General features: G+C 39.7%; 1 protein-coding gene across 14 annotated transcripts in view; it reads left to right on the plus strand.

Annotated features, from left to right (window-relative positions):
- The window catches only part of syngap1b (synaptic Ras GTPase activating protein 1b), a 157,238-nt gene extending 129,906 nt beyond the window's left edge, over positions 1–27,332 (plus strand). For 6 of the 14 annotated variants that reach the window (XM_036005888.1, XM_036005896.1, XM_036005894.1 and 3 more), the window contains 11 exons: positions 1,536–1,680; positions 1,837–2,073; positions 2,859–3,060; positions 3,699–3,937; positions 4,239–4,440; positions 4,817–5,410; positions 6,066–6,503; positions 6,824–6,997; positions 7,381–7,592; positions 12,931–13,003; positions 21,731–27,332. In XM_036005888.1, coding sequence (XP_035861781.1) covers positions 1,536–1,680; positions 1,837–2,073; positions 2,859–3,060; positions 3,699–3,937; positions 4,239–4,440; positions 4,817–5,410; positions 6,066–6,503; positions 6,824–6,997; positions 7,381–7,592; positions 12,931–13,003; positions 21,731–22,075 — 2,861 coding nt within the window. In that variant the 3' untranslated portion in view covers positions 22,076–27,332. Of the gene's footprint in view, positions 1–1,535; positions 1,681–1,836; positions 2,074–2,858; positions 3,061–3,698; positions 3,938–4,238; positions 4,441–4,816; positions 5,411–6,065; positions 6,504–6,823; positions 6,998–7,380; positions 7,593–8,694; positions 11,841–12,930; positions 13,004–16,714; positions 16,777–21,730 lie in introns of those variants that run through there. The other 8 variants (XM_036005886.1, XM_031279335.2, XM_036005890.1 and 5 more) reach the window with 7 other exon arrangements.
- Positions 27,333–27,632: the final 300 nt, after the last annotated feature.

Raw genomic sequence — 27,632 nt, forward strand, 5'->3', positions numbered from 1 at the left:
TCCCGAGCCAAATCCCCACAAACTGAGCTCTTGCCACCCTGACAATTGTATTGTAGTTTGGAACTATACTCAGCAAAAAAAGAAACGTCCTGTCACTTTCAACTGCTTTTATATTTTAAGCAAACTTAACATATGCAAATATTTGCATGAACATTAAAAGATTTAACAACTAAGACATAAACTGAACAATGTTCACAGACATGTGACTAACAGAAATGGAATAATGTGTCCCTGAACAAAGGGGGGGGGGTCAAAATCAAAAGTAGCCTTTACCTGTCCCGCAGGTGTGATATTCGGATGTACTGATCCTATGCAGGTGTTGTTACACGTGGTCTGCCACTGCGAGGACGATCAGCTGTGCTTCCTGTCTCCCTGTAGCGCTGTCTTAGGCGTCTCACAGTAGAGACATTGCAATGTATTGCCACGTCTGCTGTCCTCATGCCTCCTTGCACCATGCCAAAGGCACGTTCACGCAGATTAGCAGGGACCCTGGGCGTCTTTCTTTTGGTGTTTTTCAGAGTCAGTAGAAAGGTCTCTTTACTTTCCTAATTTTCTTTTAACTGTGACCTTAATTGTCTACCGCCCTTAAGCTGTTATTGTCTCTTCGACCGTTCAACAGGTGCATGTCCGTTAATTGTTTATGGCTCATTGAACAAGCATGGATAACATTGTTTAAACCCTTTACAATGAAGAACTCCAAAGTTATTTAGATTTTTACAAAAGTATCTTTAAAATACAGTGTCCTGAAAAAGGGGCATTTCTTTTTTTTCTGAGTATACTATGGTCAACCACCATTACTCTTGATATATTTAAACAGGAAGTTGAAATGAGACAAGATAATGTAATTTCATGGTAAAAGTAAAAAAAAAATACAGCTAAATTAAAAGTAGCATCTCAAACTGCTTTACATCAAATTGTATATATTAAAAAACATCTAAACAAATAAAAAGTGGCAAATAAAATTTTAAAATATAATATCATATTATTGATAATATAATAGATATAATCAAATAATGAAAGGGTAGAATGATGAGAACAAACTTTAGATCAAGATGAAACAAAATAAAAATAAAGAAGACCACTTTAAATGTTGTCCTTTGTAGAATCTCTTTTTGTCCTAATTTAATTTCAAGTAGTGTAGATGTTACACATCCAATCTGTAATATGTAGACTGTTCCTTTCTTTTCTTAGAATTACTTTCTACTTACAAAATTGATATGTTTTAGTTAAAAGTGAGTGTTTTGGCTCAAAGATACAGCCTACTAGAGTTGCTAAAAGGTTTGACTTCAAGTTACAGTAGTTAGCTTGTTGGATAATTAGCCTGCCACCCAGGTTTCCCATCTTTGTCTTGGTTTTACCATCATGACTCTTTACCCAAACTGCAGCATGTCTTGTGGCAACACTACTTTGGTCTGTTGAATTTGCTGCTTTTTACTCTCCCATAATAGATTCCTTTTTGCTTTGTGAATTAACAACACTGAACTGATCTTGGTGATTTCTACCATGTTGCTGTTACTAATGAAATTTATTTTTAGGGGAGTTCATAAGGGCCTTGTATGAGTCAGAGGAAAATTGCGAAGTGGACCCCATGAGAACACCACCCTCTGTGCTCCCAGACCACCAAGCCAATCTCCGAATGTGCTGTGAACTAGCACTCTGCAAGATCGTTAACTCCCATTGGTAAGTAGCTATGCAATGCTTTGTTTTGAGTGTGTCTATTCCTATCTGCTATTATAAAGACACACGAGACTTCAGATTCTTTAATAGGGAACTGGAGAAACTCTGAATCTCCACAGTTTGTTTCTGATCCTGACTTGTAGTATATCCTTTTCACAGTGTTTTCCCTCGAGAGCTAAAGGAAGTTTTTGCCTCCTGGAGAGTGCGCTGTGCTGAGCGAGGTCGGGAAGACATCGCCGACCGTCTCATTAGTGGTTCCCTCTTCCTGCGCTTCCTGTGTCCTGCCATCATGTCCCCATCACTCTTCAACCTCACCCAGGAGTATCCCGACGAGCAGACTTCACGCACGCTCACCCTGATCGCGAAAGTAGTGCAAAACCTGGCCAACTTCTCCAAGTCAGTTTTATTTCATTAATTTACAGCTTTTACACTTTGTATCCAGTTACTCACCACTACACACTAGTACACAAGACAGTATATAACATGCTTAAACAGCAAGCATTCAGTCAAAACCTATAATCAATCAAACATAAAAACATAGAAGCAACCATCTCCTCTTGAAGTACAAAAAAACAGGCTTTTATTTCTGAACTAAAATCTTAATTTAGTGTTCCTTTGTGAAGTCAATTAAAATACATGAAATACTCATTTCAGTTCATTACTTCTTAACAGCAAGTTTTGCCCTTTCATTCTGTACCTATGAAAAGTATCATGTTTGTTCACACTTTGAATCAAACCGACATACTGTACATGAGTTTGCATTATAACGCTATTTTGGTTTAAAATGTTCCCTAATTTTCCATCATATTGTGCTAAAACGTCAAAAATTATTTTTAAGTCGCTGGACCCCAAATAACAGGCACCGCTGTGCTGTAACTAATAATATAAATTTGTCTCATAACCACATAGTAAGTGATGTATTAAAGGTACCATGTGCAGCTCTCATTTTAAACCAACACATTTGTTTATATTCATGGATTATTCACACCAAAATGTACTGTAATGTCTTGGTCTTGACAAGATGGCAGTCAACATAAAGGACCTTTTTGTAAGAAAGAGGATCTCAGTTTAAAAGTTATCCTCAGTTATCATCACCATCATGTGTTGCTCACTTGTTTTGTTGTTCACTTTCTATTCTCTTTCATCTCCTCAATGGCCTTTTCTTTCTTTCCCACCTGCAGGTTTGGCAATAAAGAGGAGTACATGTGTTTCATGAATGAGTTTTTAGAGATGGAATGGGGCTCCATGCAGCAGTTCCTGTACGAGATCTCCAACGTGGACAGTGTCAGCAATGCAGGCGGCTTTGAGGGATACATCGACCTGGGCAGGGAGCTGTCCATACTCCACAGTCTTCTCTGGGAAGTCATAGCTCAGCTCAGCAAGGTAAACCCAAACATGACCCATCATCTATGCCATTATAAACTATTTTCTTTTTAGATTTGTCATCTTTTTACACAGGCTTTCTCTAAAGTTTTTATCACAACTTGAGTTTTTATCAATTATTGATTGTTCTTATTTGGTAATACTGCTGTATGTTTGATCACTTTACCATACAGGGATTAGAAACCTACATTATACTCATGTAAAGGGAAATAAAAAATAGCTACACATGATAATATATAAGTCCAGTATAAAACCACCAGTAGTTATGGCTTAAATGAAATAAATGTTCTAAAGATGAGTGAACACATTTCTGACAACATGAACAAGTCATATTTATTTCAGAGCTGTTGCATTGAATAGCATTACGTTGTGCAGGTTGTCATGTTATTGTGTCCACCTCTTGTACATCACTTCAGGTTGTATTACCAAGAAGCCAAACTCAGACTCCATATGTTATTTCAGGATCGAATTCTCAGCAATTTGGTGTCAAAAGTGTCTCAGACTTCCTTGATAAATGAGGCTGTAAGTCCTTAATCAGCCTTGAGCCGTCATTAACTTAGGTGGAGGTGGACATATGGCATTTTAATGAAACCCTTACACTAGATAACTCAAAAATAAACTATTTTTTAAATCCGCAGCAAAACTCAGCAAAACTGGTTTTCTTTGAACCACAGGATGCTATCATCAAACTGGGTCCTTTGCCTCGCCTCCTGAATGACATCAGTATGGCCTTGCGTAACCCACACCTCCAGAGGCAGCCCAGCCATCAGACAGACAGGGTGCAGGAGAGGCAGACAGACAGGCTGCTGTCACGACCGAGCTTCAACAGGGGCATCTCATCCGAGTTCCAAAATCTCATGATGAGAGATCTTAATAGGTCGGTGACGTTAAACACCAAATGTTATCATCAACTGTCTCTCTGCTTCAAATAACTTCATTAGCAAATTATGAAACTTTGATTTCTCTGATATTGTTTTTATGTTCACTTATATACAAGATGAAGAAAACCAGTGAATACATTTTATCCTAAAAAAAATGACTCAAAATAACTCAAAATGATCAATCGATTATCAAAATTGTTGCAGATTATTGTAGATCAACTAGTTGATTGATCGATTGAGGAATCATTCCAGCTCTATCTTTAGCTATTGTTGGCCTTACTCACTGCTGTTCTCCAGCTCTATAGATATCACTCGCTTGCCTTCCCCCACCTCCACTGGAGGGGTCATGCCATCCCGCTCCCAGATGGGTTTTCAGGACCGTGACCAGCTCCATCGAGCGTCCTCCAAAGACATGTTTTACGTATCACGCCCTCCCTTGGCCCGATCCAGCCCGGCCTACTGCACAAGCAGCTCAGACATCACGGAACCAGATCCTAAGGTGAGTTTTATCATACTGATTTGGGGAACCATCATCCCATCCACTAGGTCTATCTTTATCAACGTGAGGTTAGTATGACATGCATGTTAGTCATACTTAATAGAATCTGCCATCGTGTGATCGAGGCTGTAGTATATCATGACATCTGCTTTTTTTCCACTGATTCACCACGCAACTCATCCTAGCGGTATTTCCTGGGAAATACTTTGAGGCATTCCGATATCCAGGCCTCGCGGTAAAAACACCCGCACCACCCTCACCCATATCATCCGTGGCCAAGTAACATACATAATATCAGGGGGCACAATAGCCTCTCATTCCCCTTATTATTTAGATGCTCAGTGTCAATAAAAGCGTATCTATGATGGACCTCCAGGATTCCCGAATGAACAGCGTGTCTAACCTGCAGTCGGTGGACATGCTCAACTCCTCCCAGGCCTCCATCGCCGGCATGGGCAGCTTCGGAGGGCTGAGCAGCGGAGGCGGTGGCGGCCTGGGGTCGGGCCTGAGCAGCCAGCTGCGGGCCGGTGGGAGGTTGTCAGCTGGCTCTGGCGGCTCCAGCATGTCGGGCGGCCTTCGGCTGAGCCAGCTGAGCCAGATGGGCACCACCACCGACTCGCTATCCCAGCAGCAGCAACAGCAGGCCGCCGCCATGCGCTACCCGCTTTCCTTCCAGAATCCCCTCTTTCATCTGGCGACCGCCGATGGGCCTCAACAGCAACAGCTCCATCACCAGCACAGCCGGGCTCAACCTCCAGCACCCCTGCTCCTGGCCCCAGAGCCTGATCCCTCTCACCCGACCTACATGCCACAGTTCGCCCATGGGGGGTTCTCTCGCAGTGAGGACCTGTCCACCCTCAGGACCAGGGACGGTCACCTGGGCCAACCCAGCATCATCCACTCACACAGCTACAGTGACGACTACAGCAGGGCTGAATATGGACGCAGGCAGATGTCCACGCATGTGCAGGTACATGTTTGTTCATTGTATTCTTGTGACTATGTTTCTTTTAAATTATTCTGAAGGCTTTAGGGCTTCAACTAACGATTGTTTTCATTATCGTTTAATCGATTGATTTTTTTTTCATTTATTGCATAAAATGATTGAAACTAGTGACAAATGGCAGTCACAAATTTCCACAGCCCAAGGTGAAGTCTTCAGGCTGTTTGATTTGTCCTACCAATGGTCCAAAAACCAAAGATGGGAAACTGGACCCAGATAATGTTTGTTATTTTTCCTTTTTAAATGAGTAAAACAATGAAGCGATTAGCAGAATTGTTTCAGATCAAATAATTAATGTACTTCAGTGTTGTTTTGGCATTTTGACTACATATGACAGAAGAGTTCAAATATTTAGTCAATGAATCTATTAGTTAATCAACAACCCATATTTAACATAGATAGACTGATGGAAATTGAGGGGGGGACATGCAACTGAAAAGACCCATCGATCCATCACTGAAACTAAACTTCCTGGATCACACGCCCAACCATCGCAGCCTCTAACATTATTTTTGACACAGTGCTCATTCAAGTTTAAAGTAGCATCATCTGCCCCAGAAAGAAATGAAACAAAAATGTGAAAAAGCTAATTATGCTGTTATTTACTATTTTTCTTCCTAAGGATAACCTCCAACAGCAACAACAAATGATGGGCCTGGCCTCCCAGACAGGAACATCCCACTCCTCCCTGGCTACCACGCCCCCCACCACAGTCCAACCCGTGCGCCAGAGTTCTGTTGCCCCGCCTCCCGTCCAGCGTGTCAAGTCCCAGACCTCCCATCAGCTGTCCGTCAGTGCAGCTGCTGCACCTGCTGCTCTGGCTAAAACACGACCGCCGAGCGCGAATCTCCTCCAGTCACCGGAGTCCGGCTACAGCGGCAGGCAGCACGGATCCCGGCAGCTGTCCGTCAAAGACAACACTGCCCCGGGGCTACCCCACCAGCAGAGCTCTGTCAGGGAAAGCCAGAGTCCACAGGGAACCACCAGTCAGAGCACTCAACAGTCACCACAGCAACAGCCTGCGCAACAGCACCTGCTCAAACCCACCATGAGCAAACAGGTAACATCTGCACGCTCTGAATTTATTTTATCTCTTTATTCTTCTCCTTAGCGCTCCAGTATTTTCTATCAGCACCTGTGCTTCTGACTACTTCCCAACAGTGTGTATAAGATATCAGTTACTGTATTTGGCTTTTAATTGTAAACGGCACTAACATTGTCAGGAATAAGGGCTTGAGTCCCACCAGGGTCCAGCTAAAAATGTATGAACTCTGAGGCACTCGGCATAAAAGCCTGCAGAAAAATAGCTTTATTATGAAACTGACTCTCCACTTAAGAACCTCATGTTCTCATATTCAGTTTGCTGGCCTTTCTCCCCAGGGCTCCCAGACTCCATCTACCCTCAATCCCCCAACCCCAGCCAATGAACGAACGGTGGCCTGGGTCTCCAACATGCCTCATCTGTCGGCTGACATTGAAAGTTCACGGATTGACCGTGAAGAGTTCAAACTGAAGGAGTACTCAAAGAGCATGGATGAGTCACGCATGGACAGGGTAGGTATCTAGTTTCAGAACTACCCTTTACATAAAAAAAAATAAAAACTTGTATTCATGCTTATAGGAACATTGAGTCATATCTATCATTGCTAAGCAGATGGCAGTCAGATCTGAAAGTGCAGAGGTCTCAAACAGTGTGGGAAACAACAGCCATCAGCCAAGTGTTCAAATATTTTCAGTGTTTGGTATATTCACTGTACATCAGCCTTTTCATTTGGAATATTTGGAGTCTGTTATTTACTTTTCAGTATGTTTTGTAAATTAATGAATGTGCATAAACATCTTTCAAATCCGCTAGCCACTGAGAAATCAAGGCATGTAAACACTAAACCTGGTTTAAACCTTACTAATTTAGCATTCTCTCCACACCTATGCCTCAGGTACGGGAGTACGAGGAGGAGATCAACTCCCTGAAGGACCGCCTGGTGATGTCCCACAAAAAGCTGGAGGAGTACGAGCGGAGGCTCCTCACGCAGGAGCAGCAGACCAATAAGATCCTCCTACAGTACCAGAATCGACTCGACGACAGTGAGAGGAAGCTACGGCAACAGCAAGTGGAGAAAGACTCCCAAATTAAAGGAATAATTAGCAGGTAAATGGAGGCTGTTGTTGGGATGGAGGGCAAAAGACAGCTAAGACGCTATGTGTTCGGGAGGCCATTGGCGGGCTGCATTGACTTTATCTTTGTATATTGTGATGCATTTAGTGAATAGACTATATGAGTTTTCTTCCAAAATATGTGGAAAAAGTGACATATTCTCTCAGATAATGATTGTAAGGATTAATTAAAATACATTAGCATGCCTCTGAAGAGCAAGTGGAAGCAAAGGTCTTTGGTCTTTGGTTGACACAGCACGACTTTATCATTTTGGATTCTATTTAAAAAGAGTGAAACACGGACTTGACTGCGATGTTTTTTTGCCTAAAATACATATATATTGCATATTGGAATAGGACTCTATTTACAGGGGTTGTTATCTTGCAAAGAATATTGGAGAGTAGGAGGTTGTTTCAGTTTCATTAAGTGCAACAGCCCTGGGAGCAAGGCAGGGAGCTGTACTGTATATTGAAAGCCAAAGCTGCAGACATGTAATGAGTGACAAATTAAACGAGAGACTAATAAAAGGAAGACAGAGATCTATATCTTCTTTGATAAGTGTGCAGGGCATGTTCTCTTGGTGGTTGGTTCCTTGCAGCTGATTTAAGCTGGACAAAGGAGTCTTTGATTGTCCTCTTAGCTCTTGTTGTATCATAACATGGTTTTACTAGTTATTCAAGAGCATCATATTTGGATGACCGTGAAGAACTCCAGCTGAGTCCTAATATTATTGAGTGCTTGTGTGAATTTGTAATGATGCAATTTTGGAGCGCAGTCTTAAGTTTTTATTGATCAACCACAAAATTAAGTAGTTGATGGGAAAAGAGTGGAATTTTGATCGTATCTCAGTTGTGTTCAGGCACTAAAAATAGCAAATGTTTGCTGTGTTCTAAGGATTCCTTGAGCATTTTCAGTGTGACTGCACATTAGCAGTGCTGCCTAAATGTAGTTTTATTGTAAAGAGGGTTCAGATAAAAAGCTTCTGTAAGGAAAAGAGTCCAATATTTTATTGTTCACATCTTATAAAAGTCTGTGGTCTGCAACTAAAGGGTGGATATCTGTGACAGAGAATATTGCCACTTCTAATCCACTCCAGGAAAGAAGACATGGAATGAAGACAGAGACAGTCCTGCTCGTCTTTTATGGGAAAACATCTTTAACGCCCTAACCTTGTATATAAAACCACCCTTAAACCACCCTCCCAAATCCTTGTGCTGCTGCACTTATCATCAGCCACTTTTATGAACACAGCTTTTAACTGGATCTCGGGATCATTTCAGATGATTTCACTTAGCTTAATTTCCAATTGACTCTCTCACAAGATTGCACTGTAAAAGCACAAGAGGAGTGAAAATGTGATAACTTCAGAAACATGTCTGCACTTTTTCAAGCAACACATTGTTTTGGACCTTCAGGCACAGGACTATGGAAGACCACAGTTTAATATTTGCTCTTCCAATTCAAATCAAGGTGAACCATGTTCACTGAAGGACTGCTGATGTATCTTTCTACATGGGGAACAATACCTCTCTCCTTGTTTTTGTTTTTTTTTACATTCAGGACAGAAAGTCACAAACAATGATGAAGATCCCAGCATGAAGGCATGAAGGAAATATGCCATATAATAGAGAACTTTATCAGAGCACTTAAAGCCAAACCATTGATTATTGCCCCCCTGGAGTATGAGCTTAAAGCGAATATAGTAAATCTGCTGCACACATACTGCATAGTGCGCAGGAAACTGTTATCTCCAAGGCGTACACTTGTTTCCTGTGTGACTTTTATCATCCGACCACACAAGGATGAATTAAGTAGCAGATCTGGATGCTTCCAATTCAGTTTTATTCAAAATTCACTGAGCCAGACCATATCATTGAACACATTGCAAGACTAGCATTGTCTGGATTTTAATTTGAACGCATTTATGAGCAATGCAAAGTGCAGAAAGTGTGGATGCCAAGAAACATGGTCTCAGGCCATCGTATTGGATTGATGGGACTCCAGAATCTTAGTGTAATGACAAGTGTAACCATAGCCTTCTGTTATATTTCATCTTAAATTGACTTTTATGTTAAATTCTCACATTCAAATACATTATGTTGATGCAAATGCAAGCTCAGGTTCTGCAAAAAGGAGCAAAAGTGATCCTGAATTCATGGCTCCTATGTAGGCTTGAAAACATCTCTTTATCTGCAGAACTAAAACACTTAGCGTTGTGTTTCAAGTGTCAGAGATTTTCTTTCAGAGAAGCCTTAATGTTCTGTGCATAACTATACTTTAAGCTCAGAGCAAATCAAATATCTGTCATTAGACCAGATAAACGTTTTGCTCTTCAGCAATCTAATTTAAACCAAAGCCAAATATTGAGTTTTAGGTCATGCTAGGTTAGATCCATGGAAAACACTAAATCCACTTTACCTGTAGCACTTTTCATTAGGGTAGTGATCTTATTAGTTGGCTACAGGCTCTCCATGTCTCCCCCCCCCACAAATATTTTAATGCATTTTAGTAATTATAAATATAAACTATTTATCTTTCCCGAGCTGTTTGCTGTGAACTGAGCAGATGAACTGAACATATTTACGGTGAGTTTGCAGTAGGGAAAAAAATGAATGGTCTTAATTGCACCTGTCTAAGTAATAATATATTTTTAATTATAATCCATAGCATATTAAAGTCTGTGATGCAAGAGCCATAACAATAATTATATATGAAATATTTATGAAATATATATATGAGAGTGAGATTATAACTATTTTAACCTTGCAATAGCTAACTTTTTAGCAGAAGCGCAATAATAAATACGTCTACATGTGCAAATGCACAGACAGCACAGATCCTGCTGAGGTGTATGCATCGTGTGTACATAAAGAAACAGTAACTTCCTGCCAAAATCTTTTACCGGGTGCCATCCACAGTATCTAAACAGAAAACATAAAGACCTGGAATACTGTAAAGTGCAGAATAGCACAGAGACAGCATGACAACGAAGACGTGACTCTTTGACAACAGTGTGTTCTGCAAAGTGTGTTCTTAAGTTCTTAACTTGTGTTTGGCTTCTCTGTACGGTGTTTGTGAATTTATCTGCATTTAAATTGAAAGACTGCAATGGATATTATTTATTAATTAAAGCGAAAAAGATTTTCTTCTCTCTGTATGATTTTGCTGTATATGCTTGGTATGCCTTTTGACCTGCAGTCCGTCATTGGTGGTGTCCAGTCACATGGTGATCAGAATAGTCGTTTAAGAAAGTTAGACAGTACTGTCATTAAACTTATGCAGTTACAGTATGATTTAAATAGTATTAATAAAAGGGCAACCATATTATTTTTCTTTTTCCCTCTCCAGAGATAATTAAAATATTCTGGTGTCAGTATATCCGCCTCTCTTTTGTAGCAAGAATATATTGATAGGCTGTATAGATTGTACTACGGCAAAAACCTATGTTTAAATCTTGCAAATGAATTCATAGTGGTGAAGAGTTTTGGCTTGATGTGTGTGTGTGTGTGTGTGTGTGTGTGTGTGTGTGTGTGTGTGTGTGTGTGTGTGTGTGTGTGTGTCATCAATATTGGTCTGATTGACATGGCTTGTAGCAACAGCCAAGGGTTTCGAGTCACTTTTATACAGACCTGTGTCAAAATAGTTGCAAATAATTCTTAGTTTGTTTTAAGCAGATGGGTGGGGGTCTGCTGCATGAACACCAATCAGATGTTGAAAGGTAAGTTTTCAGTCAAAGAAACGTACTTCATGTTGCACTTGTTGGCAAAGAAAAAGAAAGTATTTGCAGCTGCTGTTTGATCCAGGTCTGGTTTGTCTTTCCGTTACATCAACTTTACATCCTATTTGACACCTTTGTCTCTTGCCTTTTTTCTCTGTAGCAAAATATTCAGACATTGTGACCTCATGTTGGTAGATACACACATTGTTTTGACCACATGTACGACTTGACCTCAAAAGCACACTACTTGAAGTACAACTGGATATAAAAAGCTCAACTCTTTTTTTTTTTTTGTAACATATCACCCACATGAATCATTGTCTGCCTCTTGAAGTCATGTCGAAATCTTAATGCTGTATACCCATGTTACATTCCATTGTTTTTTGGGACAGTGCTTATATTTCTGTCTGTGCTTACAGTATGATTGATTCTTTTCTTTTCCTATTCACTTCTTTTGTAAAATATCTCAACACTGTACATTATTTATGGAATAAAACATCCAAACACTTATGTTTGAAACTTCATCTGTGGATTTCCCTTCTTTATTGTCAAACATGTGCCTCTCTGTGTTCTGAATAAAACGATATGAATGTGCATTAAGTCACACAATGGGATTGGATTGGTGGTATATTTATTCGGCATGGAAACATGGTGGCAGTTAAATGTTGCTGTCAACTCTTTGATTGGCTTGGTGGCTTAATGAACACACAAGTGACAATCTTCCTGGTCATTCATTATACCCAGACAAATTGACATAAAGTCACTCCTTCGTACACTATTATAAAGGAATAATATTCCAGTAATCTTATTTCATGTCAACAACAAATTGCAAGAATATTTGTTCTGCTGCTGCAAAATCTTGTAAAACAGATGGAGGGTCATGAAGGCAACCAAATGAAATTGTGTGAAGAGGGTTTCTTGTATTCACACTAACTTCTATTTGGCATTTATCACCACCATAATAACAATATTGTCAGTTTAGCCAGTTGGCTGTGTAACTGCAAGATAACCCTGTATGAGAATGATCCTCGAATGACCTTAGTTGGAGTAAATTCTTGGCGCTTGGATATTCATGAGAGCTGGGAAACCTGCATTTTCGATGGCTCATGAAATCTCCAGCAGTAAGCGGAGCCTTTGAAACGATAAGTCAAAGGATTTTCCACCAGTGCCTTGGTCAGTCCATATTACATAAGATGGGCAATTCCCTGGGGATGATCAGGATCTGTTACTTGGTTCACTTCACATAACAGAGCGGAATTGTCCACAGTTGGCCGTAATTGCGCTTTGAAAACACCTTGAATTGAGCAAAAATGCTTTGATGAATCCCATGGGGGCGAGAAGAAAAAGAAAAGCTCCACCAGTGAAAATTGGCAGTGCCTCAGAAAGCATGGCTTGGGTAACTGCTGCTCAACGTTTGCATGGGCTTAAAAGATTGAGCTGCCTATCAGATATGGGATACAGGTAACCAACATCTTATCACTGTGATGTAGTTGAGACAGATGTTGGAGATGCACTTGCTCAACCTTTTGTTAAGTATCATTGGATTCATAATACTCCCTCTCTTTCTGTCAACCCCTCCCCCCCTCCCCCTCTCTCTCTTTCTCTGCTTCCAAGACTTATGGCTGTGGAGGATGAGTTAAGGGGAGGACCCGTGATTGAGCCAAAAACCAGGATTTTCCCTGATCAGGTCTGTGAGACTGCTTATTCTCTCGTCGAGTCCGTACGATGGCCTGTGCTATCTTCTCTGCTATCCCCCCTTTACCTCACTACCCCCCCCTCCCCCCCCCCCGGCTACTGTTATTATTTCGTCTGCTGTTGTGTATGTGGTCTCTCTGATTGCCATGCCCTGTCCCTGACCTGTCCCCGTGTTTGGATTTGACTGCCATCTGTCTGCCAACATACCTGGGATCTTTGAAGATCAGAGCGTGTTGCTGTTTGCATTCTTCAGCTCAAGCTGTCAAGATGTCTGACTCTAGCTGGGGTTGTGAGCATATCTCGGTCTGTGGTGATGTTTCTGCCGAGCATGTTGGGGTTGAAACTCCTTAAACCTGTTTCATACATGAAACTTGCGTGCAGGTTATTGAACTGCTGAGCCCCAAATGCTGTGTGGTGGTGGTGCTGTTGTGTCTTCAGGAGCCTTCCATCATTTCATGCTCTCAACCCGCCCTATTTCTTACCCTGTCAAAGTGAACTAGCCCACGTCCGACCATGACTCATGCTGTAAATATAGTATGTGCGTGTGAACATTATATATATATGTATATATATATATATATATATGTGTGTGTGTGTATATATATATATATATATATTTGTGGTTAAGGGAATAATGCTAAGACTGAAAGAGCTAATGGGAGCCACTACTCAGCTCACTCATGCACAGAGACTTGGACATTTATCCAGATCAGTTTCTTTTAATTACAACCCAGACACTCATATTCAGACTGAAATAATCCTTTTTTTTTTCTTAATGGCTGTCAATATTAGTGGTAGAAGAAGAACTCCAATCTTTTACCAATAGGGTAGAAATACAAATACTGATACAAACATCTTCAATTTATGATCTTGTAAGACAAAAAAATCAGCTAGTTCTTAAATTTTGGAACCTAAAATTGACGAATTAACTAATTGTTAAAGCTCCACGTCGCTTGTTCCTATTTGCAAGCATTGTGTTTTCTGTAAGCCTAGATTCGGTGCCAGATATTTAAACCAGTGGGAGCTACTGTGGAAGGTAAACATCTGTACAATATGATGTAACTCAACACAAACAAGACTTTACAGCCATGCCAGCAGCTCTGTGAGCCTTCACTATGGAACAGTGGTGCCTTGTGCTAAATGCTAATGTCAGCATGCTATCATGCTCACGATGACAACACGCTGATGTTTAGCATACACAATGTTTACCATGTTTACCATCTGAGTTTAGTCGTGTTAGCATGCTGCAATAACATTTGCTAATAAGCAGTAAATATAAAGTACAGCTGAGGCTGATGGGAATGTCATTAGTTGTGCAGGTATTTGGCCATAAACCAAAGGATTGGTCACATAAGAATGTTGACCTTGGTGCTACATGAAATGTTAAGGGATCATCAAAGTTATTATATTGGTCCTGAGGGAAATGTATCCAGTAGTTGTCTGGATATTTCACAAAAAAACACAAATGTCAACGTCATTGTGGCACTAGAGGAAAAGTCAGGGGATCACCAAAACAGTAGAGAGGCGAAGTCCCTCCCCTTCCGGTGGACCGCCATGGGACCTTAATTCGGAAAAAAATATGAACAGGGAAAGACAAATTATTTTTTGATCCCGTATGAATTGAGCAATGGATTACAAATATGATGTTCGTAAGTTTAAAAGATAAGTTTGCATGTCAAGAAGGTCTCAGTTTATTGTTAAACTGTTGAGGTATAAGACTGGGAAAATATGTAATTAGAAAGACTACGCACTTCAAAGTCGCATGGATGACATCTCTCTGAAGCTATGATGTCTGTGTGTTTGGTACCGGGATGTAACGTAACTCACAGGAGCAGCAGATCTTGCTCATTCTTGCGCTTCTCTGCTGATAAAACTTCACTGGATAAAACACATCAGGTACATCATATTTGTAATCCATGGCTCAATTCAAACGGGATCAAAAAATAATTTGTCTCTCTCCGTTCACTACCATTCATTTTTTTCTCCAAAACTAATACAATCTAATACAACAGTCCTGCAATAATGTTAAGCTTTTGTTAAAAGAGGTGTTTCTGTTATTTAGCCTACCCTCATTGATAGAAATGGGATGGACAAAATAATAGAAACACCTGTAAGTATATACCACAGACTACACCTTCCAAAATGACCGTACAATAAAATCAACAACTCTATAAAACAGTTTCAACAAAAACGGAACATTATAAGTATAACCTTCATGAAGGAAGGATTTATTGCAGGACTGTTGTATTAGATTGTATTAGTTTTAGCTAACGGTGTACTTAATAAACTGGCAACTGAGTATAATTATGTGACCTGAACAACCCAGATAAGCTGCAGAAAATTGACATGTGTATTTAAACAATTAATATATAATTCATTAATTTAAGTTCATCTAAGCATACCTAGCCACTGTAGCTAGCACTGTAGTGAAAGTGTTTGCTACAGGTCTGATGCTGCTGAATGAAACTCCACAAACATTTTTTTTAACAGCTTCCTGCACACACTACCCTCTGTTGCACCTGTCTCACTTACAAAAAACATAAAAACTAATGGCAGGCAAAAGAAGCGTTCAATATTTTTTGATGGAACTGAATTCAATGCTTTTAGATACTTTTTGCAGATACCGTTACAATATTTGGCAGTTATCACCTTATCAGTTGCTAAAGTGTACTTTCATTTACTTATGCAGTAGTTACTAATGTATTCATGTCCTAATAGCAATTGTGATAAATATTTGGAAGGAAGTCCACTTTTTGCAGTGTGTTTTATTTTGTAGGCATCAGGATGCTGTAGTGGGAAGGATTTTGGCGCCCTGCACCTGTGTCATTATGTGAGGTCTAATTAAAGTGTGTGGTGTAGTTTTGGCCTGAGGAAACAATGGCATCATACCCCTCCCCTCTCACCCCCTGTTCAGTTACTGTTCCCTGTCTCTGCTGCTGCTTGTTTCCAATGAGGAAACGGCTTCCTGAGCTTGCAGTGACATTAAGCATATCAATGTTTAATTCATATAAGATTTGATTTCACTCCTTTATCCGTACTTATTGTTGCAGCTTCTTGAATGTTAGTCATTTTTGAGTGTGTGTGTGTGTGTGTGTGTGTGTGTGTGTGTGTGTGTGTGTGGGGGGTTACAGTAAAATGCAGATATCCTATTCTCTGTTATTTCTCTGTTTTTAAATACAGTGTGTTGATGCAAATATAATTCTGGTTTTTTCAAGTGTGTATATATTTATCTTCCTAGATGATTGCATGTTTGACATGCGCATGTTCTTTTACGCTTCTGAACCAGGAAACAAGCAAGATTCAGCTTTCCAAAGTCTATTGGATTAATCAGCTGCTTTCACATGCAGATGCCATTTGGAGTGCACGATTGAACGCCTTTTTCTTTCTTGTCCTAAGCATGATTTCTGGTAATGATACACCGCATGGCAAGCTGCTATAACACTTTAAGGCTGTTGGGTTGTCTGATAATGTTTTGCGTGAATGGTCGCCATTATGTATGTGTATGCAAATGTGCGTTAGTAAGCATTTTTATCTATACTTATGTCCTTTTCTGTCAGTTTTTGTTGGACATTGTGTATGTATTGTTTTGGGTGGCTGTAGTTTTTCCTCCGCTTCCTCCTTCTGCCTCCTGCTTTCAACCCCCCTCTCCTCTCCTCTCCTCTCCTCTCCTCCTATGTTGATGAGATACGGTGATTTCTCTTAGGGGAGGCGTCAGTCCATCCTAGTGCAGCCCCGTCTCGCGCCTGTCCCACCCCGAGTAACCAGGTAATAAACAAACCGGCAAACTCTCACTCTCCATCCATAACATGCTGCCTCTTTTCCACTTCTACTGTTCTCAATGTGCGTCCCTGTCCATACGCAGCATCCTGTGAACTCACTGCAAGCCAACACACTGACAGGCCCACCTACTTTTCCATTTATCCTTCAGGAAAAGAGGCCTGTCTGTCACAGAGTGTTTGGACAGAGGTTACTTGAAGAGCACCGCTCCATGTTGAAAGAGTGACAACAAAACATTTAAAAGATTTAAAGCTACACTAAGAAACTTGGCCGCGAGGGGTGTTCATTTGAAACATGTCTGAAGTATTGTACCCATAAATTATGTCACCAGGCTGACTGATCGCTTTTTACGCAAGGATACTAGAGAGGCTGGAAATTTGATGAAGGCGAATAAAAGTTTGGATTGAACACAGTTGCTGCCATTTAGAATGACCCGTTCCAAAAAGACAGCATTATCACAAAACAAGAGAGGTTTAATTAATTTAAGACAAACTGAGGCAAATTAAGAATCTCTATGTCTCTGTTTGATCTAACTAGTTTGTTATACTGTAAGTCCCACTAAAGGTGGTGGTGTGAAAGCAATGGGAGAAGATATTTCAGGCGCCTCCAGAAGTAAAAGTCCCATTCATTTTTCCAGTAGACAATATTACATGACTCGCAGTTAGGAGCACTTCTATGACTTGGACTTGAGTCATCTGTGCAAAAGATTAACAATTAACAACATTTTTTCCATCTTGCCTAATGCAGCTTTAAAGTATAGCTAGTTTATAGTGCGTAGTTTCTGTCGCCCCCATGAGGAATTCTATGTAATGACAACAACACACATGGCAGCGCATCCACATGATACAAGCTTTCCCTGATCTCACACCACCCCCACCCCTCCTCTACGCAGTTGCTAGTAGCCAAAGATGACACAGAGGATTAAAAAAACATGATGGACTCTTCAGAAGTGGAAATTATCTTCACTCGAGCTTCTGCGCGGGAAAGTCACCCGACGACACAATCTTCTGAACATAGCCATCCTGAGAAATACAGAGAGATTTGTGTGGAGCTGATAGTCTTAATTAGCTTTGTAGCAACTCATTTGGCAATGGCTTGAATGTAACGGACGCTCAATAATATCAAAAAGTTATGCACTAAAGCTTTGAAGTCTTTTCTTCTTTGACGAATGAGGAAAATAAAGTAATGCAATTTATGCACAGTACCATGATTGGCATTGTATGAAGTAAGTTTCCATCTCCTTCACCACACAAAAATATTTTTTCTTTGTTTTAACAAACAGGAAAAGGTGATAAGCTGCTACTGTCTGGATTTGTTGTCACCCTTCCAACACAATAGCATGCTTTCTTGTATCCACCAAAAATATTCTGTGACAGACCTCGAGTAGTGAGTTTATTTGAATTAGGTTGCTTTATGTTGACCAATGAACATATTACATGCCTTGGCAGAAATATATAGAAGCACAACAGCAGCTTCGACCTTTCTAATCTCAAAATATTAAATGTCAAATGTTTTGTGTGTAGCTGTTGTAGCCCTCTACAAGTGAAAATGCCATCAATTGTTCACACACACACACACACACACACACACACACACACACAATTCATTCATAACCAGCAACCCATAGACATATATGAACAAACGTTTTTCATGTCATATACGGAGACCTTCCTGTAACTCTTTGCATTGGGTAAATCGTTAAGATGCAGAGAAATACAAACAAATCAATGAATATCATTGATTCTTAAGCTCCGTTGGCATTTGCAATTATTCAACTCAGATTTTCATCACATTGAATAGTCACCTCATTATTTCACTATACGAAACATTATAATCTTTATAAACAGTAGTCAACTGACTAAGCGTTAAAATATACACTATTACTGTTACATGTACAAACATGATGCAGTTTGCCTCTGGTTCCTGCAATAGCCCAATAACAATGCATTAGTTAATTAATATACAAATACTACAAAGAAAGTTGTTATTTTCTGCCAAGCAGCCACACAAAAGAAAAATCATAATTTAAAGAGAATACACACAATAACATGTTTTATGGTTCCATAGACTTCCATCCAGATGTGTGAACAAGAAATAAGACATGAAATGTTACATTTTGTGCCTGTTAACTGCTTAAATACCTGGTTGAAAACAAGTTTTTAAAGAGATTACCATTCTTGCTGATGATTCTGTTCTGAAAGTCTTTTGAAATATTGTGTGAATTCTCTTTTATTTTAGATTTTTTTCCCCTCACACACAACATATTTTTGAACCGCTGTGTTTTCCTACCCACATGAGCTTACATTTCCATTCAATTTTCATCCCTCCCAGCACGCCCTCAGATAAACAATGGGAATTATGGGAAATCTCCGTATCTGACCCAATCCTTCCCTGAAGAACACCAATTACTGTGCATATGTTTTATGTGTTTTCTGTGTCTTTCAGTGAGTCTATGTTTCTGATATTTATGTGTTTGTGTATGTGTTTGGCACCTGGGCACATTATTTGGTTGAATGGGTAGGATAGTTGTTACGGTGCGTCTGAGGATGTGTGAAATGCGTATGTTTTGTTTTGTTTTTTTGCGTCAGAGTTAGACCCGGCAAGCTAGTCATTTTAAGCCATACAGGGGTTCTTTTAATTCAACAACTGCCATACATAAGTTGATTAAACCAACACTTGCAGCATTTCAAATGTGTAGTGAGAAAGATTTTACAGTTTGTTCTACAGACATCCACGATTCAAATTGATTGGAGATTGGAGGAGATTGGTAATAACCTGTGTGTACGATACTCTATCTGCATCATTACTATACACCTAACATTTCAGTTCACCACTAAGTGTTTTGTGTTTTTGTCTCCACTACCCCCAATTTTCAACACTTACAAACTTTACAAACACTCTCACACCAAGCTGTAATTGAATGCACCAAGTAATCAAACACCACAGCCCACAGAGAGTGAAGCAAGTTTGGTAAGTTTAAAAAGGATGTCAGTAAACATTTTGCCATGTCTTTGTTCAGCTGCTTGATTTCTTGAGTTTAATAGACATGTGTATTGGTCTACACATGGATATTAAACAACACTGTTGGTTGTGTTTGAGAAGGAAACAAGTGTTAGTGGAGTCATGTTACTGGCATCCTGTAACTGTCTGTAACCAAAGCAGATAATGCACAATATAGCTGTTCATAGCACCAGTTAGCAGCTGAAAATGTTTTCATTTATTTTGGTTCTGATTGAGAAGAGAAAAGGCCCGCTAATTCACATCAAATGTTGGGGTAATTTCTTTTGTTCTTTTCACTTCTTTTTTTTTTTTTTTAAGTGAAATGGAAACACCTTCCACTCACAATGGACACGCCCATCAAATACAGTTTATCCAGTGATAATTTGCTTTTGAGCCTTTTGATTCATTTCCTCTTCTGGATGCCAACCAAACTATCCCTCCTACTTCCTGTCTTTCCTCTCTACAGTACGTCATTCCATTCATGTTACAATATTTCATACTTCTCGTTATCTAATGTCTAAAGTTATCTAAAGTTTGATAAAGAACAAACCTGAGTTAAAGTATTGCACATATTTATAAGCTCTTTTAGACAGCTGACACTCGTACATTTTCAGGGAAACAGAGTCTCTGTAATTATGTCTAGACACCACACAGCAAATGTGCCGGGCAAGATAAATCAAGTGCAATTATATCAAGAGGTTCTACCAGAGGTCTGATGGAAAAACTGTGATTTTCAGCTTTCAAAATGCTTCTATATTCAAATCATCTTGCAGTAGCTCTTGGATATGTTAAGTACCATTATGAATAGAGTCCTCATAGTTGTCTATTGGCACAATAACCCAATTGTTTTCTCTTCCCACTGCTCCTACACAGATGTCAGTGAACAAGACTGGGAGTCAAGGCTTGATATAAACTAATAATGAAACTAGTCTTGCATTGCTGTTATTTCTACGCCAATGTAGGTAAGAAAAGATGGCAAAACCAAACTTTGACTTAATCACTAATCCAAAGCTCCAACCCAGGATGAACACCCATGCAGCAGCTTATTGCTATGTGGTCAATGGGTTTGGGTTCGACATTTTGGTTGGTGAATTCGACAGGTTTGGATTTCCTGCCCGGCTATAGGATGCACCTTTATCTTGCTTTTTTTTTAAATTTGGCGCTGAGCTCTTTGTGGCTTTACGTTTTTGTGCATGTTTTTAGAAGCCGGCTGATGCTACAGTATGTGCTGTTAAGATGTTTATAGAAGCCATAATTGTAGAGTTCCTCTATAGTCTTTAATTTAAAATACTTTCAGCTACTCAAGCTCGCACATTTACATTGAAACGTATTGATCATGATTTGTACTCATTGGCAAAGAATGACACTTGACTTTTCCTGACACCCGATAAACACTCCTTGCCACTCATCCAAAGCGGATCAGGACCCTTTGACCTCAAGAATTTTAATTCCCCTTCATCCCCTCTTTTCCCGTGGTCCTTTTCCTGTGCTGCCATTTCTATTGATGTACGTCATGCATCAACTTTGTAACTCATTTGGCTCTCTCTCTCTCTCCTCTGTCTGTCTGTCTCTTTCTTTCTGTGTGGTTCCACCAATCCCTTATCACGTGTCTTTTATTTTCTGCCATTGCTTTTACATGTACTCATTCCAACCGGTTCTTTGTATTTGTCAATGTTTGATGTTTTTTCTACTTCCACACAATTCGATCACATCCTTCTCTGGTGATTTTCCTCCTTGTCCTCTTCCCATCTTTATCTCACTATTCTTACTTCCTCCCACACTCTCACAACATGTGATTTTTCCCCTCTAAATGTCACGTCATCTACTGGCCATCTCCTTTACAACTCCTCACATTCCTCCCATCTTTCTTTGAATGTCCCCTCTCCTACGACCTCCCTGCTCCCACTCCTCTTTCCCCTCCCCTCTCTCTCTATCTCACTAGGAAGAGCAGCTTTCCTCCCTGGGTTATGCAGACCCCGGTGTGAAAACTGAAGGTGGAGGGGGAGGTGGTGGTGGAGGCGGAGGAGAAGGAGCGGTAACCGACGATCAAGGCCTCAGAGTTTCTTCCTCGGGCATTTCCTCTGACAGCTCGCCCCACAATGGAGTCCTCCCCCAAACTGTAGACCCTCCCTCTCTACCCACTCCTCATCAACATCCTAGTCAGAATGGAGAGCTCCGTGGCAACCAAACATCCTCCCCCATGACAACCTCACAGGCAACTGGAACCACGGCAACAGCAACCACAGGCATAGCAGAAGAAGGGGGAGTAGGTCAAACACAACGCTGAGCCAAATCAGAGAGAGATGACCCAAAGGAAAACACTGTCCCTGTCTTTCCCATTTAGCAAGACAATGCTTTCAATTGGCCGTAGATATTCTTATTCCCCGGGCAAGAGAGAGAATAAAAGTGTGCAGGAGACGAGTAGTAATCATGCAGTTACTGTACGAGCATAACACATGAACACACAACACAAAGGGCTCTTCAATGGACACTTGTTCTCTTGATGCTCACATGGCGCAGCAGTTAGTATCAGTCTTGCAGGACAAGATAATGATACCTCGTCACATACTGTTTGAATCAGTCAAACAAAGCATTTGACGTACATACCAAGCAGATATGTGAACACATGCTCTGTACACTCATTGCCTGTCTGTGGCTTCATGAGAAATAAATACATGTAAGGAACAAGAACTATAGAATGTCTTGCACCCCAAAGACTTCATAGTAGCCATTAGCAAGTGCTATAAGCTTGCTTATAGTAACCCCATGACTCCCATGGATGTAGGTGCATTAAATATACCTATCCTGAACACGCCAGGCTGCAAATTGTGTAGGTAGAGATGTGGTGATGTAGTCTGGCTTTCTTAGTGCCTTTGAGTGTTTTTCAACAGGGTTATCCAATAGAGATCTGATACAGAAGTAACAGATGTAGATCCAAGTAAGCTTTGCTAGTAAGAGAAGTGATCTGTGGGCTAAAAAACAGAGATTCAAAGACACAAGATCAAGTGTCTTAGAGGTTTGACGGAAGACATTTCTGGGAACTTTTTCTCTTTTTTTCAATCTAAGGGACTTCTTGTTTTTAGACTGAGCTCGTGCAATTTTTCTCTTCTCAATCTCAGAACCGATATGTGATAAACTGGTGCTAAACAGAAACAAATGGTGCCATTTTCCAAGTCAAATGTCTGTGTCTGCCATAGCACTGCCTCTTTCATGATTCACTCACTGTCTTTTTCTCTCTCTGTCTCTGTTCTGCGGTCTTTGACAGGACTTGTATTCCCCCAGTATGTTTTGTATGTGTCTTCTTTGTTTTTGTTCTTTGTGCATCCTGTTGTGTTCTTATGTCCAATGGGGTTGTTGGGGTTTCCATATCTGTGTTTTAGAAGCGGCCTCCTCCAATCTCTGGTTTTATTTACAATTAATAAAAGCAGCTCCCAGGCTCAAAATTGAGGGATCATCTATTGAACAGGTTATTTCAAATTTGTCAAAGCCCTAAAGTGTTATTTTCAGTTTATATTGAGAAGTAATAATTTTAATAATGAATGAAGAAGATACTTTGAATGAAATGGATGAATGGAGTTTTAAAAGGGTTTTTTTCAGTTAAAAAGTGTTGGTCCATTGTGTTCACATAGGGAAGATAAGTGGTGCCATTATTACAACTTTTTATTCATTTGTTTTTTTAAATCAGTTTTATCATGCAATTTTCACAAAAGACAAATTAGTGATTGCCCACTTATGTTTTTAGTTTAGGTCACTTACCACATATTGCCACATTTTACTACAGTAAACATTGCCAGTGTGACATGATAACAAGGATCATCTTATGTGTGAAAAGATCATTTTGTTTGTTTGCCTGCCATTAAGTGCCTGGGATTAATATATTGAGCATCCTTTGGCCAGTAGACTAGCTAGTCATCGACCAAATGCACAGTATAATGCCTTGCTTAAGACAATAAGAATATATTACACCCCTGCTGCTTAAAAAAAATCCGTAACGACATTTTTCTTTGTGTAGTTTACATAATTTGATGTTTCATTTCAAAATGAAAAGGCTATTTCTGAAACCGTTTGATACAGCATTAAAACAAATTAAAAGACGTTCCGAGTACATTTTAGAAATACTGTATAATGTGTTTTTGAAATGAACCCTTCAGTTTCTTGTGTGTCAAATGCTGAAAACACGAGTCTTTAAAATGTTTGTGATGTGTATCCATATTCCTTCATTTTGTGTATGAACTGTCTGTTGTACTGTAAGGTTTGTCTGGATGTGAACTTGTTTTTTGTCTCTTTAGCCTCACACACTGGTATCGCTCTGAAACAACTCACCTTGTTTAAACGTGCAGGTTGGACAAAGAGGAGTTGAAGAGTTTCACATCAGCTTTGTGTCAGCCATTTTTCTCTTTGGAGGGAACAAACCACTTACTTTGCCGTGTCAAAGGTCAATTTACATGGCCAATGCTAGCACTTTGTAGGCCAGTGCTTTTGGATTAGCTTGGATTCATACCCTCAATGAATGTTTTAACTGTTGAACCACCAAATGTTAATAATGCTAGCAGTCTTACGCAGGGAAAGATTGTCTTTTATTTAGACAGCTTGTAGGGCTACTTTTTTCTTGTAAAATTACTTGTGTGTGAAGAATGATGGATTTAAAAGCGGTCTAGGTTTAAACATCAGTGTCTTTTCAGAGGTGTGAGATGATCCGTGATTGAGAAATTAACATTGCTGTGAAAATACCTCAGTGACTCAGGTAAACAAGCAGTTGCCTCAGAGCTGAACACAAAAACTATAGAAAAGAGATGAGTCCAGCTTTGGAAAGACACTCGGTCTCTCGCTATGCTTCAATAGCACCTGATCAAGCACCCTCCCCCGTTTCTTCTCTCTCCTCTTTTTTTTCTCCCCCTAGCCACTCTCAAAGCTTCATGGAGGACAATGTGGAACGTAATTGGCTGATGCACCATCGGCAGTCCGCAGGGTGGCATAGCCAAATGTCCAGAGCCCTCTCTCGTGACGCGATTGGCTGACAAAGGGAGAACTTGGGGCATTGGTCCCATTCTCTTTGCTCAAAGGATGGTGCAGAGCCCCAGCGGACAATGTAAGGAAATGCTGGGTTGTTTTTTTTGTTTTTTTTTCACTTTAATTGGGCCCTCTCTCTCTGATTTGATAACAGGATTTTTTTTTAAATCTTTTTGACGCCTTGTGGTTGGATTTACATTTTACTTTTAAAAGGTAGGCTGGACACATATTGGCGTTTGTTAGCCTGCCGAGCATGCAAAGAACCGCTATGCAGTCTGATCAATCAGCAGAACGGAGGACACAAAGGCCAAGGAAGGCATGATGCCCAAAATGAGAGAGAGAGGAGATGTATTTTGGGTAAGATATATTTCAAAGGTGCTTGACTTCTCTTAAATTTCAGTCAAAGCTAATTTACTTTTAGAGCATTTATTTCCCTCTCTCTCTCTCTCTCTCTCTCTTATAGTCTTTTTAAATTAGCCTTTGATTCCTCTTCATCTACTCACTCTTTGTCTATTTAGGATTCTCAAAGCATTATTTAACCACTTCATTTTTACTCACACGTTTTAGACACACTTTTTCTCGATTCATAGTTTTAGCTCTTCCATTCCAATCTCTTTCAGACTTTGATTTTAAAGGAAACTAAATATGCACAGCCTAATACAACAACAAGTGAAACTGCTTCAGAACAAAACTCTTGCTTCAATGAAGACTTTGAAAAACCGGACAGAATGTTATTATTTATATTTCTATGATACTGCTTATTCTTACAATAGTATATATATATATATATATATATATATATATATATATATATATATAAACTCTTCATCAGAAATCTTCCGGAGCAGATATTTATTTCTTGATATAGATAGATGCCTCTATCTAATGGAAGTTCATATCCATTTTATATGAACCAAGTTTTCTTACTAAGACAATCTTGTGGAGAGAATCATTGCCCTAAAGGACTGTGAATAAAGGGACAAACTTGTGTTTTACCTACTCCCCTTACAGCAGTTTGCACGTTGCTGTGACCTGTGCGCCCCCCCCCTTCCTCTTGGTTATACTCATTCAAAACAAAAAAACAACAAAAAAAGTGGACGGATGTTTCGCCAAACAATCGCCATGGAGCTCTCCATTAACGGACGATGTGAAAGTCTTTGGATGGGGACATTCTTACAGCTATTGTTTTGTACTCCACCTTTCGACTACCTGTCTGTAGAGTTTTAAGCGAGCAGAGGATGAACTCTTGGTTTCAGTGTGGCCACATTTCTGCAGTCAAATTGCTGTAAAACTTCCCATTTATTTCAATGGATGGACCCCACTGACACCAGTCTGAGTTCAAATCCCTGCCATTTCCACTTATGACTGAAACAACGACAGAGAGAGATATGTTAGAGGTCCTGCTGAAACGAGTGAATGTGTTTGTATATAAGTGTGTGTACTGGCTAAATCTTTGTGTATATACTGGATAAATGTGTATATATGGTATGTCTATGTGTATATACAGTTTGTTTGTATATGCAGAGTGTACAGTTATTTTTCCTCTAATGTTTCTCTCTCTTTCTATGAATAGGTCTTCTCAAGTTACCAATACTGAGGCATGGAAAGGTTTTTAAATGTACTGAGCTATCAGAGGCACTTTGTGTGCAGACTTAGAATATCAGCAAGGTCTGTCACTTATAGCTGCATTCTCAAAGCTCTCATACAAGAAGTAAGTCACATAATCTTTAGCTTGCACTCATTTTCTGACCAACTAAAATGTTTTTCTAAGTAGATTTGGGTGACCAAGCAATGTTTGTACATATATAGACTAAGACATTTTTTTCCAGAAACCTCCATCTGCATTTCTTTGAAAATGATCAACCTGTTTTGAGTTCTTGCGTATCTGACTTTCACTTTAGGTTCCTATGGTATATGTTTGCAACGGTTGTCATTCAGAGTTATATATTTATTCCGACAACCCTTATATATTTCTTAAAATTTTGTTCCCCAAATTCTGCCTCTCATGGAGCCTTCTAACCTTTTGTTAAGATTCGGTCAGACTGGCAAATTCTTCCATGAAGGTATACTGTCTTTACTTAACATTGCTTGTTTTTGTATAGGTCCTTACTAAATAAGTGTGCCTCCCCCCTTATACTCTTACTAACCTAGATCCATTAACTCCTCTGGTCACTCATCTTCATACCCCTTGACAAGCCATAGCCCCCCCTCCCCAAAACTCCTCTATTGTTGTTTTGACAGGACAGACATTTGGGGATTTTGTGTATATTAATGGAAGAGTGGTGTTGAAGAGTGTATTGCAGTTGTATATGGATTTGTTATGAATGTGGATATTCTGATCATTGAATTATTATTGTAATAATGATAATAATTATTGCCACTTTGATTTTGTTGATTAATTCCTTTCATGCGGCTGATGAAAATGCCATTGTTCCTCTTTTTTTTTTTGGAATACACCGGAATTTATATTTTTCGGGTGGGTGAATCTGGAGATAGAAATACGTAAATAAATAAACAAATAATTAAATTCTTAACCTGCTGTGGAAATGTGTGTTCTATTTCTTAATGCACTAACTTGGGCTTTTCTCAATTTCTCAAAGTATTGGTCCATTTTAGATTAAAGTTGGTTTAAGTCTATCAAAAACACATCAGTGAGCCACGCGGTTGCACTGGGTGACATGTTCCTTCATTATGATGAACACACACATTGTAGTTTATTTTAAGTAATCCCATATACACCATCCTGCTGCTGTGAATTATCAACAGAGCACCAAATGTGTATTAATCCGCGGCTGAAAATAGTCCCTAACAATTGCACGATTCTCTCCTGTTTG

The sequence above is a fragment of the Sander lucioperca genome, chromosome 10 (genome assembly GCF_008315115.2).
Source record: "Sander lucioperca isolate FBNREF2018 chromosome 10, SLUC_FBN_1.2, whole genome shotgun sequence".
Taxonomy (NCBI): domain Eukaryota; kingdom Metazoa; phylum Chordata; class Actinopteri; order Perciformes; family Percidae; genus Sander; species Sander lucioperca.